The sequence below is a fragment of the Sinocyclocheilus grahami genome, unplaced genomic scaffold, assembly GCF_001515645.1.
Source record: "Sinocyclocheilus grahami isolate Dianchi unplaced genomic scaffold, SAMN03320097.WGS_v1.1 scaffold418.1, whole genome shotgun sequence".
Lineage (NCBI taxonomy): Eukaryota > Metazoa > Chordata > Actinopteri > Cypriniformes > Cyprinidae > Sinocyclocheilus > Sinocyclocheilus grahami.
In genome coordinates, this window is record NW_015505597.1 from 742,696 (window position 1) to 760,330 (window position 17,635).

At 39.8% G+C, this 17,635-nt stretch overlaps 1 protein-coding gene across 1 annotated transcript in view; it reads left to right on the plus strand.

The window, feature by feature from the left end:
• The window catches only part of grb10b (growth factor receptor-bound protein 10b), a 69,599-nt gene that overhangs the window by 44,978 nt on the left and 6,986 nt on the right, over window positions 1-17,635 (plus strand). The window contains exons 5-11 of the mRNA XM_016232751.1: window positions 7,628-7,784; window positions 11,707-11,822; window positions 14,529-14,603; window positions 15,646-15,783; window positions 16,023-16,133; window positions 16,284-16,382; window positions 17,491-17,568. Coding sequence (XP_016088237.1) covers window positions 7,628-7,784; window positions 11,707-11,822; window positions 14,529-14,603; window positions 15,646-15,783; window positions 16,023-16,133; window positions 16,284-16,382; window positions 17,491-17,568 — 774 coding nt within the window. The remainder of the gene's footprint in view (window positions 1-7,627; window positions 7,785-11,706; window positions 11,823-14,528; window positions 14,604-15,645; window positions 15,784-16,022; window positions 16,134-16,283; window positions 16,383-17,490; window positions 17,569-17,635) is intronic.

Sequence of the window (17,635 nt, forward strand, 5' to 3'; positions counted from 1 at the left end):
GGACGAAGCGGAGTCCAGCCCGGAGTCATCACATGTCCTTCCGGACGCTCCTTCGTCGGGCGTGGTCGCATTAGAGATAATGAAGGGAGACGTGAAAAACTGGACATCGCGTTGGTTTCATATGGATTACTTTATCACAGAATATTTGCTTTCGATAAGACTTGCTTAGTTTAAAAGTAGACATGTCAAGCTTTCTATAGATATATCTCTCATGTCTCTTTGTTGAGTATTTGCTGAGTTACAGTTCATTTTAATGACGCGTTTCTAAATAAAGATTACGCAGACCAAGGCGGCAGATAGCACACCCTGTTTGTTTTCTTTATTTTATAAATGCACAAAGTTCTGTTGTTATTATGTGTGTATACAAATAAAAGTAGACCCTTTACAGATTCGATTGATGTATTGCTCTTATCTGTAAGATTAAAACTGAAAGTGTAATTTAAGTTATTTTCGGTGTTATCAGGAGAAGATGCCACAAAACGCGTATCCGCGTTAATCGACTTCAGAGGGTTAAACTGCATAAACACATTTCATTACACCAAATACTGTTCTTTTTAGCAGCATCATATGACCCCTTTAATGAAATCAAGGGAACCAGGAAAACACACGTAGCTGAGGAGGTTGACATTCACAATACTGGACCATCAAACTTAGAACAGGGCTCACTATAAATACACAGGACTAAAGGATGGGATGACGAGACACACCTGGAACTAATGAAACAATAAACATAATTAGAACAGGAACAGGAAAAACCAAATAAGGGCATAAGCATAACACATGGGAAAACCAGGACATGGAACACGTGGGGAGCAAAACACAAAACACGGAACAGAGTCTGACAATTAGTCTAATACAGGGGTAGGCAAGTTCGGTCCTAGAGAGCCGCAGTCCTGCAGAGTTCAGCTCTGGACCAGTGATGACTGGCATTTTCCAAAGCATTTTGAGGTCAACCTCTCGGACTAGATTTTTTGCTCACTTACATTTTTTGCTCATTTACACACATTCTTCAACGGATAATTTACAACAAGTGTCTCGTTAATTACATGGTAAATAATAAGGTACAACGGGGCTAAAGGCACACCTTAAGGAAAATTTGCTTTTTCTCCAGTGTTTCTTTAGTGTTTATTAATAAACATTGATAGAGCAACACCTTTTGTGGGAAAATAAATCATAAAAGCAGTAAGGTTGTAAGGGGGACATTTTACCCCACACTCAATGTAAAGGGCTTGCCAGCATGGGGTAAAATTTACCATTAAATAAAAAAAAATATTTTAAATTCAATTCAATTGAAAAACGTTTATACTATACTTTTCACACAGTTCACACTCTCACTTGCCTACTAGCAATGACCAAAGTGCATATATTGTACAGTACGTACACTGTCACAAAATAACTGTTATTTTTGTAATTTCCTTTTTTTTTTCTTAAAGTTTTTGGATTGCATTTTGTGGTTAGGGGACAAAAAAACATTTGCCTGGGGACCCTGAATTGTATATATTATTATAATATTTTCACACTTTTTACATAATTTGCAACCTGATTTGAAGTGATCGAGAATATATAAAATATTCTGATCACAAATTATATTTACCAATTTTTTTCACACATCCCATGTATAATCACTGTTACTTTTTTCCCATGGTACATTACACTGACATTTGAAAATACTTTTTGAAGAGCAGGATTCTTTATTGTAGTGAAAATGATACCATAACTGTGTGACAGTCATATAAATAATTTTCACAAAAGGAATATTGAAATCATGTTTATTTTATTAATTTGAACCATTTTATAATGGATTTTCAAATTTTCAGATGAGGATAAAACAATAATATCTATGCAGGTATTTGAAAAGTAGATGAATATTTAGTAAAATGTTACTTAGACTTAATGTGAACATAATTTCGGGACATGCACCTTAAGGGTAGATATTTACTAAAACTGACAGTCCTTCTGAATGTTTTTATAGCAGATTTGAAAAACAAGAGTACCACAATCACACATATACATATTCATTGTCTTCTCTACAGGAATGTCTACCTACAGTATGTAAAATAGCATTCAGGGATTAATCTGTTTCCAATGTTTTCAATCCTTGGGGCCTTGGGGAAAGGTATTGCAGGGGGTCCTTGGACAGATATATAAAACCTATTATTTATACATACAGATCAGAACATAAATGAAGCTGACACTTGTATATAAACTGCCACACCCCTGTGGACTGTTGATTGTGGTTTCTCCCTCTGTGTCCATATTTGGTTATTCCTGTTCTCATTATTAGTTAATCACCTCATTGTGCTCACCTGTCTGCCCTCGTTATCTGCCCTATATCAGTTCCTGTCGATTGTGTTCTAGTTTGTCTGTTATTGTGAATGTTACCCTGTGCGTGTGTTCCTACCCTGTCTGGATATTACCCATCTGTGGATTATTAAAGACTGTATATTGTTATCTTCTTCGTATTTGTCGTTCTGCCTGATCACACACCACACCGTCTCGTGACAGAATAACCAACCCACAAAAACTATTTAAGCGGTGTCTTCCCCTCGTTTTGTTTTCAGTTTTTATTTTTTATTATGAATGACCCTTCCGTCCTCGTCCTCCTGCTGGAGCAGGGGGATCGCTCTCTTGAGGACCACACTAAAGACTTTGTGTTCTTCGCAAACCTCACACACTACCTGGACAACTGCCTCTGCTCATTCTATCGAGCTGGACTTAACGCCATCACACGAGCGCAGTTGTCCGGAAATGGTCCCCGAGAGAGCATCGCCGCCTTCATCGAGTGGGTGCTAGTGTCCTGCAAGTCTCTTCTGACCGTGGACATCGCGAACAATGACACCAGCCCCACTCGGGACCCAGAGCCCAGTCAAAGACCACCCTGCGGTGCGGAGCTGCACGAGCCCACCGCAGACGGAGGGCCAGAGCCTGCTGCGGTCGTTGAGCCATCGGCATCAGGAGCGACAGAGCTGATGATTGCCCTGGAGCCTGAAAACCCAAATGTCTGACCAGGTGCGAGAGCCGACAGCACAAGCGATGGTGGATAGAGCTGTGGAGATCGAGGGGGCAATGGAAAGCCCCACCCATGGTGCCATCGCTGGGGGTGAGCACAAACTGGACCTGGGAGATTTAATAGACTTGCACTCAGAGATACCCGTCCTTCAGTTTTCACCCGACCTGTTTACCTGGGAAAATATCCCACCCCACCTCTCCCGCCTCCTCTCATTGACTTGTTCCCTTCCTCAACACACTCTCCGCTGGATCCCGTCAGCCTCGCTGCTCACCCTCAGCTCACCATCTGTGGCGTGGGCCTGCCGCTGGTCTGCCTATCTCCAGCTCCATTGACGTCGAGTCTGGAGGAACCCTTGACTCTGCCTACAGCCTCCGAGGCCCAGACTCCACCTCGGTCCTGCGACCCAGCGGCTCCATCATGGCTCCTAGCTCCCTCATCTCTACCATGGCCCGTCAGTCCACCAGCTCCACCGGGCTCCATCATGCCTCCGGCTCCGCCTTGGTCAGTCGTCGACCCTCCGCCGCCTCGGGACTCCACTCCTCTGGCTCCGCCTCGTCTCCCTGTCCTTCAGGCTCTGTCAGGCTCCTCCTTCCCTCCGGCTCCACCTCAGTCTTCTGTCGCTCCAGCTCCACCACGGCCTTCCGAATCCCCGTCTCCGCCTCGGTCGCCGGCGCCATCTGCTCCACCTTGGCCCTTTGGATCCTCGGTGTTGCCCTGGCTCATCGTCTCTCCGTCTCTGCCTCTGGTTCCTCCACCACCTGCTCCGCCGCTGTCGGTCGGCCCCCTGGAGTTGTCATCTCTTCCTCCACCTGGCTCCTCCTCCTGCTCTGGTTCCCTCCTGTCATCTCCCTGGCTCCTCCCTCCGTCATCACCACCCTAGACTCTGTTAGTCGTCCTCCTCCTGGGAGTCCGTCCTCCACCGGAACCTCCACCTGTCTGGTCTGCCTGTCAGCCCTTTGCCTTCCCCGTCACCATCCCACATCCACTCTTTTGTTCTCCTCCTAACTCCACTTCCGTCCCTCCCTCTGTCTCCACGGCATGAGGACGCGCCTTCCGGGAGGGGGGCGATCTGTCACACCCCTGTGGACTGTTGATTGTGGTTTCTGCCTCTGTGTCCATGTTTGGTTATTCCTGTTCTCATTATTAGTAATTCCTTTTAAAAATGTGAAGAAACTATACTGGCAGTAGAACTGGCACTTTTATTCCCTAAAACAGTTGTTGATTCAGTCTTTGTGTCTCAGAGACATGAGCACACTGGAAAACAGGAAAGATGAAAGACAGGAAGTGTGGGTCTTAGCCTGGAACTGAAAGTTAACACCATCCCTTACCTCTAACAGCTTTAATTACTGACTGGAAAAGTAGGTGTGGTAATATTTGTTGGTTTCATTAATGTCAATTCTGTCACAATCTGGTATCATCAGTTACTTGTCTTACTGATGAATTAACAACCTGAAGACACTGATTCTCGTAATATGTTTTTTTCTGACACTGTCGGGAAAAAGACTCCTGCGTGACAATATAATTGTGTTATGTAACTTATATCTATTTTGGGATGGACTGGAACATCTCATGGCTGATGCATTCATTTGCTCATAGCAATCTGATTGTTAACTAATCTTTGTTTTTCTTGGTAAATAAGAGAGTTAGCTATGCTCTGGAGGCTCTTCGGGACTCTGAAAATTCCAATGACTTCCAGATTTGCAATGGAAAAAGTTCCTACGTTTTGGAAACAAACACTTGTCAGAGTTGTAGCCTAGCAGTTAGCATATGTGCTCAGACACATAAAGAAATAGTTTTGAAAAGAAATACTTCTTTTAGTAATGTTTGTCCTCACTCTACTGCTATCAGGGGCATAAAAATTTTGTCTCAAGCCCTGTGAATTTTAGTGATCAGGGATGTTGGAAAAATCATAAAACTTAGCTTCACTCATAAATAGTAACATTTGACATGACATACGCACATTGGATTTGCTGAAAGACAGAGATTGGTAAATAAGCTTGGTTATCCTTTGCACGCTGGTTTCTACTTGGTCCAGAATTTAATATTTAAAATGGAAAATAAATCTTTTGAAATACGATTTTGTCTCAAAATGTTGGGTGGAGGGTGAATGTAGATATTTTTGTTAAATAATGGTATGTCCCTGATGGTTATACTATAAAAATAAACAGGTCACGATGACAATGCAAACATTTACAGACAAACTCCTACATAGAGTCCAACAGTCACCATTTGGCAATATGGGTCAGTAGGGTAATGATGGACACGCTGCACATTGCATGACATGGCTGCAGCTTATGATGCTATGAGATAGTGTGTGCACATATGTGACCCAGTCTCATCCCCTCTGACTGCCTAAATGGTAGAGTGATGAGTGAAAGAGAGGAGAAGGAGGAGGAGAAGAGGAGGAGCAGTCAAGCCAGCTGGAGCACTGGAGAGTTTGCATACCTTTTATGTTACCACCCCTACTGACTCTTTCTTCTGGACTGATTCCAGTACTCCCTCCAGCCCTCTATCTCCGACTTCCTCTCGCTCTCTCCCTTCCTCCCCACCCCCATAACTGAAATAGTCTCCTAAAGGATTGAAAAGGATTGAGTCATCCATTCTGTCCGGTTTCCTGTGGTCACAGAAAGTAAATTTTAGCAGGGGCGGCCAAGCAGATATGCATGCAAGTGTCAAAACCGAGAGAGATGAAGCCTTTAGATGAAACTCTGCGTCCAATAAAGAGAAAAACTCAATTCACTTCCACAGAAATGGGTGGGTGTAGCCTCATTGTGTCCGTCTTCTGTTGAATTAGCTGTCTGAAAGTTTGCGTCTGACTTCTTTCCTTGTTTGCGCGTGTGTTTAGGTTTGTGTGTGAGTGAGTGTGTGTGTGTGTGTGTGTGTGTGAGAATTCAAGGGTCACCAATGAAACCGCTGGGGTTTGCTTTTGGTTTTTTTTCTTTGCTTTAGTGGAGGAATGTTGGCATAAAATTTGGCTGGGGGGAAGGCAGTGAGCGGCGTCTCAAGTGCTGGCATTTGTTTCATTTCAGCTGTAATGAGTCTTGTCCTGTCGTGAGAGAAATTTCTGGCTTCAAACTAACAACTTCAAAGCTGGGCTTTTGAAAGTAAGAAAACCTTCAACAAGTCCTCACATGAAACTCGTTCAAGACTCTGGAAATGAAGGTTTAGACAGCCGAGAAGCTTTGTCTGTCCGGTCCTATCGGCATCTCTACTTCAGAGGAAACAAACGAGCTGCTAAAAACGTTGTTCTCATGAGCTGTTCTCATTTCAAGAGCGAAAAGAAACTGAAGCTATGCAGAGGGGGGAAAGAAAAGTTAAGGCTGCGTGCGTATGACTGCGCGTCTGTGTATGTGCGTCTGTCGATGTGTGTGCGTTTTTGAGGGGTGTGTGCGACTGTGTCTGTGTGGGAATGATTACATCAGCTTGAGCTAGCCCTATGATTGGTTAGGGAAGTGTGGTTTGATTCACTACCTAAAAGCCTGTGGCTGTAACCCTTTGTGAGGGGAACAGAGGCAAGTTGTCTGCCAAGCTGGAAACAGTGCCATCTGCATGCTCTGTCCTGTGCCAAAGCTAAACAGAGAGAGAAAGAAAAGGAGGGAGATTGTGACAGGTAGGATATGCTGAGCCACTGACAGGAAGAAGCATCTGCAAAGCATCGGAACTGCTTTTTTCCTTTTTTTGGTCCTTTTTTTCTCTCTTGTGGAGTTGTGGAGACATTCGGGGATTTGGTTTGTCTCTCAGAGTGTGAAGGAGGACACAGGCTGCTGGGGAAAATGCCATCGTGTTCTCCTGATTGTTGCCTTCTCAGGCCTGGGGAGGTAAGATTTCTCCTCAGCCCAAATCTACAGCTCCTCCTGGCTACTTCAGAATCCCTCTCCGTCTAGGCGACTAGAAAAGTCTGGGGAGTTGGTGTCCGTCTGTAGTGGGGGGGAAATAGAACCTGTAGAATGAAACTGAAAATCTAAAATAGAGCGTGACGGGAACGGTTACATCCACGGTTTGACTGAATGATAGAATTCGTCTGAGTAAATGTCGTTGAAAAGCTGTAAAGGTTGGCGGAACGGATTTCTAAACGTATGTGTTGTGGGCTGAAGTGTGCTGGGTGAGAGAACGTATGAAAGATCTCAGAACGTGTTAACGATGTTGCAAATAGGAATAGGGAATTTTCGAGAAAACCTAGTATGTGTGTGATGAAGGGGACACAATGGCACAGGACTCGTTTAGTGTGGAGCACCAAACTATTTCAAAATAAACCTATTTTTAGCTTCTCCTACTCATATTAGTAAGGATGTAGTCTAGACATGGAATTTGGATGTGAAAAGACCTGGATTTGAGCATTAATGGCTTTACACTCTGGCTCAAAGCCTTTGAAGAGTTACATATATTCATTTTTTTTGTATAAAGATATCGTAAGGTCACATAAAATGCTGTTGTGTTTCACTATTTAATGTTTATTTTATTTCCGCCGGGGCCCTAGAAAATAAAATTGTCTTGTGACGCAGTAAAATTTCCCAGTATGTAAATATGTTTTTCCATGCAAGAAATTTGTTACTGTTGTTTCAATTTAATCTCAACATCATATCTAAGATATCAAATTTTTTTTCCCATGTATTTCAGATCATAAAAATCTTCAGCGAGGATGGGATGGGAAAGGTGGTGGAGATCCCAGCCGACATGACGGCGCGAGACCTGTGCCAGTTTCTTGTCTATAAAAACCATTGTGTGGACGATAACAGTTGGGCGCTTGTGGAGCATCATCCAGCCCTGGGACTTGGTAACTGACTTGCTAGTTTTCTAGGCTAGAGGGGAGCGAGTGAATTTATAGAGCTGTTTTAAAGTGTGTGTGTGTGCGTCGACCACTTTAGATGCAGTAATTACAGGGTCTTTTGTGCTAGAGTTGAAATCAATGATGACCATGTAAGAGAAGAAGACAGACTTCCTTGATTCATCCTTTTATGTCCTCGGGCTGAGGGTAATTGATTAACGGTCGCCGGGGGAAATCCCATCTCACGGAGAGACATAACAGGAAGTTCAGTTCCCCAAGAGTTGAACTGGTACTGGTTCTGGTATTTTAGAGTCGAGATATTCATGTGTTTTGTGCTTCAGGACACAATTTATAAGGTGATCCAATATAGCACCAAAGCTGTTTATGATCCAAGATTCAACTACCAGAAAAATAAAAGTTTATATGCATTTGAATCCATAGGTAAATTAGTTTAAATTATATTTCCTTTTACCTGCATAGTTCTGTTAATTTTTTTTTGTCAGAATGTGAGCATGACACCCTATGCGTGTTGATATCTGCCTAATTTGGCTAGATTTTAGAAGATGACAGATTAATTTGTCTAAATACCATATTCTTTGATTGGTCACACAACTTTGGGAAGTGTTGTTGGTAACACTTTAGAATAGGGAACACTTATTAACTATTAACTACGACTTTCCCCCTCAATAAATTCCTAATTTGCTGCTTATTAATAGTTAGTAAGGTAGTTGTTAAGTTTAGGTATTGGGTAGGATTAGTGATGTAGAATAAGGTCGTAGAATAAGGCATTAATATGTGCTTAATTACTTCTAATAAATGGCTAATATTCTAGTAATATGCATGCTAATAAGCAACTAGTTAAGAGACCCTAAAATAAAGTTTTACCGTGTTTTTTGTACCTTAAATGTTCATAAGCCTCCTGATTTTGCCATCCTAACTATGTAGAGTTATATAATTATTTGCATTTTATTGTTTGTAATTAGAATTGTTATAGTGCTTTAGCTCGTACCGCTTTAAACTCAAACATGGTCAGTGGGTTCATTGACGGTTGTTGTCAGAGTGCACACGTTGTGGGCAAATCTCTAGGCTAACGCATGCTGTGTGTTAACTGGTTACCTCAAATAACCTGTGGTGTGAACATGAGTCTTGCTAGTAGAGCTGAAGTCAGCCCAGGGCAACGAGTCATACAGGAAGTTCAGCCACCCGAGTACGTGGTCTGGACAGGATTTCGTTTTCCAGTACAACTATTTGCTTTGTTTGGCAAACAAACCATTTTATTTTTATTTTTTTAAACAGACATCCTGCTTTCTTTCTCTGTATCATCATTCTTTCGTCATTCTTTCAATGTTCTATTTTACTTTAAGTTTCCAAGTGAGTATTTGAGATCCAACAGATGATTAGGAAATTTGGGGAATTTTGAAACTGTAGCTGCCAAAAGCTATAAGTCTACTCATAATATAATGGGGTTAACCTACAGTCAAGTTAATATTTTTTAAAAAGTAGGTAGCTACATTATAAGCTATTAATAAAATGTAGCTAACTGCGTTTCAGATATTAAAGGGGATAATGGAAATACATTGTTTTACATGTAAGCATCAGATTATTTTAATCAACAATTAATCATGTAATCCTGTTTATCTGACACAAAAGCAATGAGAATCTCAATGGCTGTATTAAGTTGTTCAGAAACTAAACACTAAATGCAAGTAATAAAAATACAAAATCAGTTTCTATATCTGAGGAAAACATGGTGAACAGCATCATAAACTAAACAAAAATATATAAAAAATACCTCATAGAGATTTCTGTTCAGAGAAATCAGTATGGTCAGTTAGTGTATTGCTTTTTTGAACCAATTTATTTAACTTATTTACTAAAATGAATCAGACTTCTCAATGCTACACATATGAAAAATGCGTGTTTGGAAGTTTTTTTTTTACTTGTTTAAGGTAAGCCCGATCTCTGAAAATAGCCATTGTGCTGGTATTTGGTATCCCTGATACCTTTACATTAATAATATTAATTTAATTTCTCTGATTCATGTCTTGATTCACTTTTTCTACATTGCACAACAGTACTGACACAAACAGTTTGGACAAATGCTTTATTTTATATGCGAAACAGGCTGCGTTTAAAACGTCAAAGCAGGTCCATTCCTCATTTGTTATGTATCCACTCTGCTGGAATAGTGCAAAGTGCGGTTGAACGAAAGCATGACATCATCTCTCTGCAATCCCGACTCTCTCCTTACTAAGCCAAATATTGAATGGTGGGATGATGGAAAAGCTTGTCACTTCAGAGTACTTCTGTATCTCCAAGCGTCATTTCAAGATGGATGTGTTGTGGGGAAAAGTCATAAACAGGGTTTGTCGTAAAGTGGATTAAAGTGCGCATAAATTGATACACATATACAAAATTGTTGTTAGGGTGAATAATTGCTATATGCTTTCTAGACACAGTGACTGTAGAAAGGAACAAATGTGGTTTAAGCAAGTGAAAATGTGCGGTTCTTACCATAAAAGAATAGTTCACTCAAAAATTTAAATTCTGTAATTTCTCACCCTCATGTCAGTATAAACCATCAAATACATTCTTTAATTGCACATTAAAGGAGATTTTTAATAATGTGCTGGAGTTTTAAAGCTTCAAAAAGAATGCAAAAGCACCATAGATGCATCATAAAAAATGTCCACATGGCTCATGCACTGTATTCTTAACACATTCATGCTGTGCATGATGATTAGACCAAATGTAAGTAATTATTTAGTTATTTAGATATTGCCACAATAAAGGCCATTTTAGGTTAAGTAAACTTTTAAAAGTGTCTGTATCGAGAATAGAGAAGTTGACCAAAAATATCAAGTTCCAAACGTAATTCTCCCTCTAGGTAGTACCACAATGGGGGTTTGAACACGGAGCTCAAGCCGAGCTTTGGTTCGAGCCTCCATTGAAGACAGTAACCTTTTCACTGCATTTTTGCCAAACTTTATTTTATCTCAAACTTCTCACTCTGTATTTTGGTAAAGCTATAGCTCATGCTAGACTTTGAGCATGAAACATTTTGGACAATGTGATGGTTGTAATATGATGTCACACTATGCAACGTCTTTTTTTCTTTTTTTAAACATGATTATTCCTAGAAACAAATAAACTATCCAAAATATGGAATCTACTCTGCTTTTCTGCAATGCTAAGAGGTCAAACCATGATGTAGGCTATCAGTCTTCTCTTGGTCACACGTCTTCGCGTGATACAAATTTGCAAGGCGGAGCTCAACAAACTTGCAGCGAAATTTGCATGAATTTGCGTTTCCTGTCTTCCATATTCATATGGAATTAAAAAGTGCATTGTGATCGCCCCTTAAGGATGTTTTTGGGGTTGGTACAATGTATCCCCCTGTAGCATCCTGTTGCCAAACAAGCCCTCTGAACAGTTCAAAAGTTGGATGAAGAACATGTTCATGTAAGAGTTCAGGGTCGTTTTTTTTTAGCATTCATGACTAGTGTTAATTACACCACCATTTAGTCCCATAGGACAGAGATTGTGATAAAGACAGAGAAACTAAATAGAGATCATTGCATAGATCAAATGGGGTTTTTTTTAAAGTCAGTAAGTCCCTTTACTGGTTAAGCTGAATGGAGGGTGGGGAGAGAGGTGTTGTGTGGGGGGATTTATATCCTTCAGACAAACTCTCTTTTCATCAGGCAGGGATCGCTCACCCTGTTTATTTTTTGTCTGCCTGCATGAATGCCAACAGACAATGATGTCATTCAAGATGCAAATATTACACCACGTTTGAGTCTTTGGTTACAAAGATGCATTTTTGTCATATGTCTATACACACAGACCTTTTCAGAAGAGCAATGCAGATTTTGAAGGGTGTATGTGACTTATTTTAACCTGATTCTTTTTTTTCTCCATAATTCCACAGAGAGATGTTTAGAAGACCATGAGCTGGTTGTCCAAGTGCAGGCGTCAATGACCAGTGAGAGTAAATTTCTCTTCAGGAAGAACTATGCCAAATATGAATTCTTTAAAAATCCTTTGGTAAGTTAATCCAAGACCTCACACTTTCATAATTAGGTGAAGGTGATTGTAGATTATTTTTTATTTCTGTCTCGTAGTCTAGGTGTAGGTGTCGGTAGGTACATAAGTAACATGACACGTATTATCGCTGAAGGAAAGTTCCTCACATTAATGGACTGTTTTCAGGCTTATTTGGTAGATGCAGATATCAAGTGACATGATTCCAGTTCAGTGAGCTGCTCTCACACTCTCTCTCACACAATCCAAAAGAAACCCATGCCTCTTACTGTTTGAGCTGGTAATCAAACACTTTCACGAACATTCAGTCCTCTTGTAAATTCAGCTGGAGACAGAGATGGAAAAGAAATCTGTGCTTTAATTGTCAGATTTTTTATTTTTTTTTACCCTTTACACTGTTTTAAATTGCTGTAACACAAGTACGCTATTGACTAGAGAATCTTTGGTAACACTTTCTTTGGGCCTGTTTACACACAGTCACCTTATGCAAGGCGCATCAGATTGCATCCCGTTTACACTTGGCAAAATGTATGTGCTTCCATAAAATGAATAAAAAACTAATTATATTAAATACACAGTCAGATATAGTGTGACTTCCGTAAAGATTCTCATGCTAGTCAGCAAAATTTTCACCCGATATGACACTGACAATTAGTTTCATGATGATTTCTCCATCCATTTGTCACTTGTGGGATTGCCAAGCATTTGTATGCTGATGTTTTTCCATTTGGGAAGAATTCAAGTATGTGGCCTGCACAGCTGAGTGTGGCTCTTTGGAATACTGGATTCTGATAAATCTTGATCTGGTGAAAATTTACAGTTAAACTTATGCAGCCAATTTCGTACACAGCTCTGCTAGTTTCATGTCTCTCCGTGGGCTCTTTCTTCTCACATAATAAAATAATTTCAACTCTCATCAACATTTAATGTTGATTTATTTGATAAGTAACAGTGTAAAAAGATAGACAGTGTAAAGTCCGCTGATTATTAACAAAAACAACAAAATCCTTCAGGGGTTCATGTTAAGGATTTGAGGATTATTTTGCAATAGCAAATGATTGACTTTATATTATCATTTACATCTAATACAAAACAGATCATTGATGTATTCAGTTGGTTATGCCATAAAAAGTAAGTAATTTAGAATATTTATGTCAGTTCATTATTTAATATGGTGCAGGTTATATACAATGCTGTACCAATGATTTTTGTTTAAATTCTAAGACATTATGTGCACTGTAAATAATAATTGTTAAGAATTTTTTTAAGTTATTCTCTGAGCTATGCAAAGCTTGGTACTGAATCTCCTGAAAATCCTTGTGGTGGTAGAAAATAATTAGAAGAAAGTCAATGTGTGGCAGGCTTACGCTTTTAAAAGATTATGTAATACTCCATTGTTTTGTGGGTTTTTGGACCAAGGAGCTTTTAGAATAATTTCAAATAATTGCTCTTTTCTTTCATCCACCTTAACCACTAAAGACAGGGTTTTTCCAGCAGTCATTAGAAAACCTTTCCCTTTGTTGAAGATAGTGTTTTTCTGTGTGATGAGGCAAAATGTTAAACAAGCAGATGTATATCTTTAATCATAGAAAATGTATTGTTACTTTTCATTATTATTATTAATATTATTAGTAGTAGCAGTAGTAGTAGTTGTATTAGACTAATTTTTTTTTCATTTAATAAGCATCATACTACTAATAAGAGTTATATACTGTAATGTTGAATTCATTCACACGTGTCACGAATCCGGTCTATGAACTTCCGTTCACTCACCACCAGAGGTCACCCGCTCACTACATGGACTCTCACACTACACAGACTTTTACTCTATACCCTGGACTACATTTCCCATCATCCATTGCAGTGATTGCACTCAGCTGTAGCCAATCACACATTCACCTGAAAGCTATTACACACACTATATAGCACTCACTCAGATCCTGCTCAAGTCGCCGAGTATTGTCTGCGTTTATCGCTCTCCAAGTGATTGCACTTTACGGAGCCATTTCTCTGTCTTAGTTTCTAGTTCATAGTTTAGTCTAGTCTAGTCTTGCCTTGCCTGGTTTCCTGTGTGAAGATCTTTGCCTGTGTGTTACGGATTACCCCTTTTGTCTAGCCATCTGGGTTTTGTACGTCTATCGAAGACCCACGCTTGTCCTAGGATTACTCTTTGTCTTGCTTGTGTTGTACCTGTTTGCCATTGTTTGACCCATGCCTATTATGACCACATCTCTTAATAAAAGCATGCACATGGATCCGTTCGCTACATGGATCCCTTCGCTTCACGTCTCTGTTGCCCCGTAACAGAACTCAACATTGAGATGTAAATGTAAAAAGTTATATTAAATGGAGTGTCTATTTACACTAAGTGCAAATGGCCCGCATTGTTGGCAGAGGCTATTTACACTAACTCCGCCCACCAACGTGTGATTGGGGTAGTCAAAACTACAAAAGATGGTTGTCAAACATCAGCTCCAGTGGCGTAGGTGGTAAAGCGTGTGCCGTAGTCTTTTTGATGTGATCAACCCTTTTCAAATCTCATATCTCACTGGAAAGGCATATATTTTTAATCAAAATGAAAAAGTTTAAAATAAAGTATCGGGTACGGTTAGGGTAGGTGTAGGGAGGGCTTTATTGTCCCAATTTAATAATTTGAATTAAAATTATAATTTACACTCAATACTTTATCATTTGCTGTTTTTTTGACAGAGCTTCTTCCCAGAGCAAATGGTTGCCTGGTGTCAGGAAACCAATGGGACCATCCCCCCATCTCAGCTCCTGCAGGTACTGTACAACACAGACACGTGTTCTCTTTTCCATCACCCCCTAGTCTAACATCAGCCCACACATCGTTGACTTTTTACAAGATAAGACCCCTCTCTTATAATCTAGCTGACAACTGTGTTAGTGAACAAAGATATGCTACATACAACAGATTTTTTTTCCCACAATTGACTGATTATTTACAATATTTTATTTACAGTATGAGTTATTTTTTGTTTTACAAAAGAACACACGTTTAGTCAGATTTAGCTAATTTCTCCGAGTCCCTTTATAACCTTCCTGGATATCCCGTTTAAAAAATATTATTTTTAATCAGTGGTTTATTAGCACATTGTGAATAGTTCACACAGAATAGAAAACCACAAATCTTAGCTGACTGTTTGATTTAGCTGTTTTATAATGTACTACAGTACTGAAGTGCAGAAAATTGCCACTATTTGCAATAAGTAGTAAAATAGTGTAAATATAATCTATAGCTATTTGCACTTAGTGTAAATGGCATCTATCACTAAGAAAAGTTTTTTTTGTTTGTTTTTTTTGACAGAGCTTCTTCCCAGAGCAAATGGTTGCCTGGTGTCAGGAAACCAATGGGACCATCCCCCCATCTCAGCTCCTGCAGGTACTGTACAACACAGACACGTGTTCTCTTTTCCATCACCCCCTAGTCTAACATCAGCCCACACATCGTTGACTTTTTACAAGATAAGACCCCTCTCTTATAATCTAGCTGACAACTGTGTTAGTGAACAAAGATATGCTACATACAACAGATTTTTTTTCCCACAATTGACTGATTATTTACAATATTTTATTTACAGTATGAGTTATTTTTTGTTTTACAAAAGAACACACGTTTAGTCAGATTTAGCTAATTTCTCCGAGTCCCTTTATAACCTTCCTGGATATCCCGTTTAAAAAATATTATTTTTAATCAGTGGTTTATTAGCACATTGTGAATAGTTCACACAGAATAGAAAACCACAAATCTTAGCTGACTGTTTGATTTATTGAACTATCAATTATTTTCTTCTTTTACCTCCAGAACTTCTTAAACTCTAGCAGTTGTCCTGAGATCCAGGGATATTTGTATGTGAAAGAAATGAGCAGGAAATCATGGAAGAAACTGTATGTGTTTTTAAGACGGTCAGGGTTGTACTTCTCAACAAAAGGAACGTCAAAGGTGAGTTATCTTTCATACTGGTGAAATGGCAACACTAAACTTAAATTTTGCTTGCTTTATTTCTAAAAAAAAAGTAACAAACCTAGTCTGTTTTACCAGTCTATATCATGTACAAGCCTCTGTTAATGTCATCAGGTACTGGTTAGAACTGTCCCCTCCCCTATTTCTGAGTGCTCTTTTAGTGCCCTCTCCCCTCCTTATCCATTAAATGACATGAGCGGTTGGCTGATCTTTCACAGGAGCCCAGGCATTTACAGCTACTAGCAGACCTGGAGGACAGCAATGTCTTTACAGTAATAACAGGGAGAAAGCTGCACAATGCACCTACTGACTTTGAATTCTGCATAAAAGTAAGTTTATGTGATCTGTTATGAGAACCCTTAAATTAGATAAGCTCTGAAAAGTTAAATGTTAAACATTCAACGCAAATTCAGTCTAATGCAGAAAAACACAGTTTTAGTAGCAGAGTGACTAATGTTGTGTATTATGATTATTTGCAGCCTAACAAAGTAAGGAATGAAGTGAAAGAACTGAGGATGTTGTGTGCAGAGGACGAGCAGAGCAGAGCATGCTGGATGACTGCCTTCAGACTCTTCAAGGTTGGTCGTTTAGAACCTGCACCCTTTCCATGTTACATCTGGAACCTGAGCCTTTTTCCTGACTGCGCTAGAACCCATAGTTTTTCCATGGCTGACCTTAAGCCCACATCCTTTTCCTGGTTTATTTTACCTTAACCTTTACCTTGAATGATCTAGAACCTGAAAAATTTCACTGACTGATCTGATACCTCTTCTTTTTACTGGCAGTTTTAAAGGGCGCACTCTGCACCTTCTCTGTGGTTTACCTGGAACCTAAACTTTAGCTAACTGAGCTAGAACTCCCACCCTTCCATGGCTGATCTAGAGCCCACACCTTTTTCCCTTGGCCAATCTAGGATTTGTACCCTTTCCTTAACTGATCTGCAGTTGAACCTGCAAACCTTTCCTGGCTGATCTAGAATGCTCACCTTCTCCAGGTTGATATAGAACCCCCTCCTTTCCTTGCCTGATCTAAAATCTTATTTCCTTGGCTAATCTAGAAGCTGCTAATTTCCCTGACTAATCTAGAACCCATTGCTTTCCATGGCTATTCTAAAAACTGCACCCTTTCATATGTTCATCTAGAAACTGCACCCTTTCCAGAATCTGAGCCTTCTTCCTGACTGATCTAGAACCCATATGCATTTCAAGGTTTATCTAAAACCTATATCCTTTCCCTGACTGATCTACAACATGCACTCTTTCCTTAGCTGTTCTAGAACCTGCATTCTTTCCCTGGGTGATCTAAAACCCTCAAACATTTTAAGGCTGATTTAGAACCTACACCCTTTTCTTTGACTGATCTAGAGCATCTGTGACAAACATAATGCAGTGATCTATGCATCAGACGTAAATGATGTATGACATGTTGTGTACTGAAAGGGGAAAAATGTCAAATTTATTCAAATGCAGTTATGACAATGAGCACCTTACACTTGCAGCTAATGCTGCTGTCATGAGAGTATATCTGAGGAGCAAATTCACATTTTTTCATTCTGGCAGCGTCTTTTCACTTTGAGGAAAACACAGTGAACAATTCTGTACATCAGCATTATGTTTTATTATGGTATTTTGTTAAAGGGTATCATTCTTTTTTCAACTGTTTTACACTTTTTTTTCTTTCTTATAGTATGGAATTTTACTCTATCAAAATTACAAGATCCCCCAGCAGCGAAAAACATTGCTTTCACACTTCTCAGCGCCTGTGGTAAGACACTCACTCACTTAATCTAGTCCTGCATTCTCTCTCTCTTCCTCTCTACCTCACAGATGGA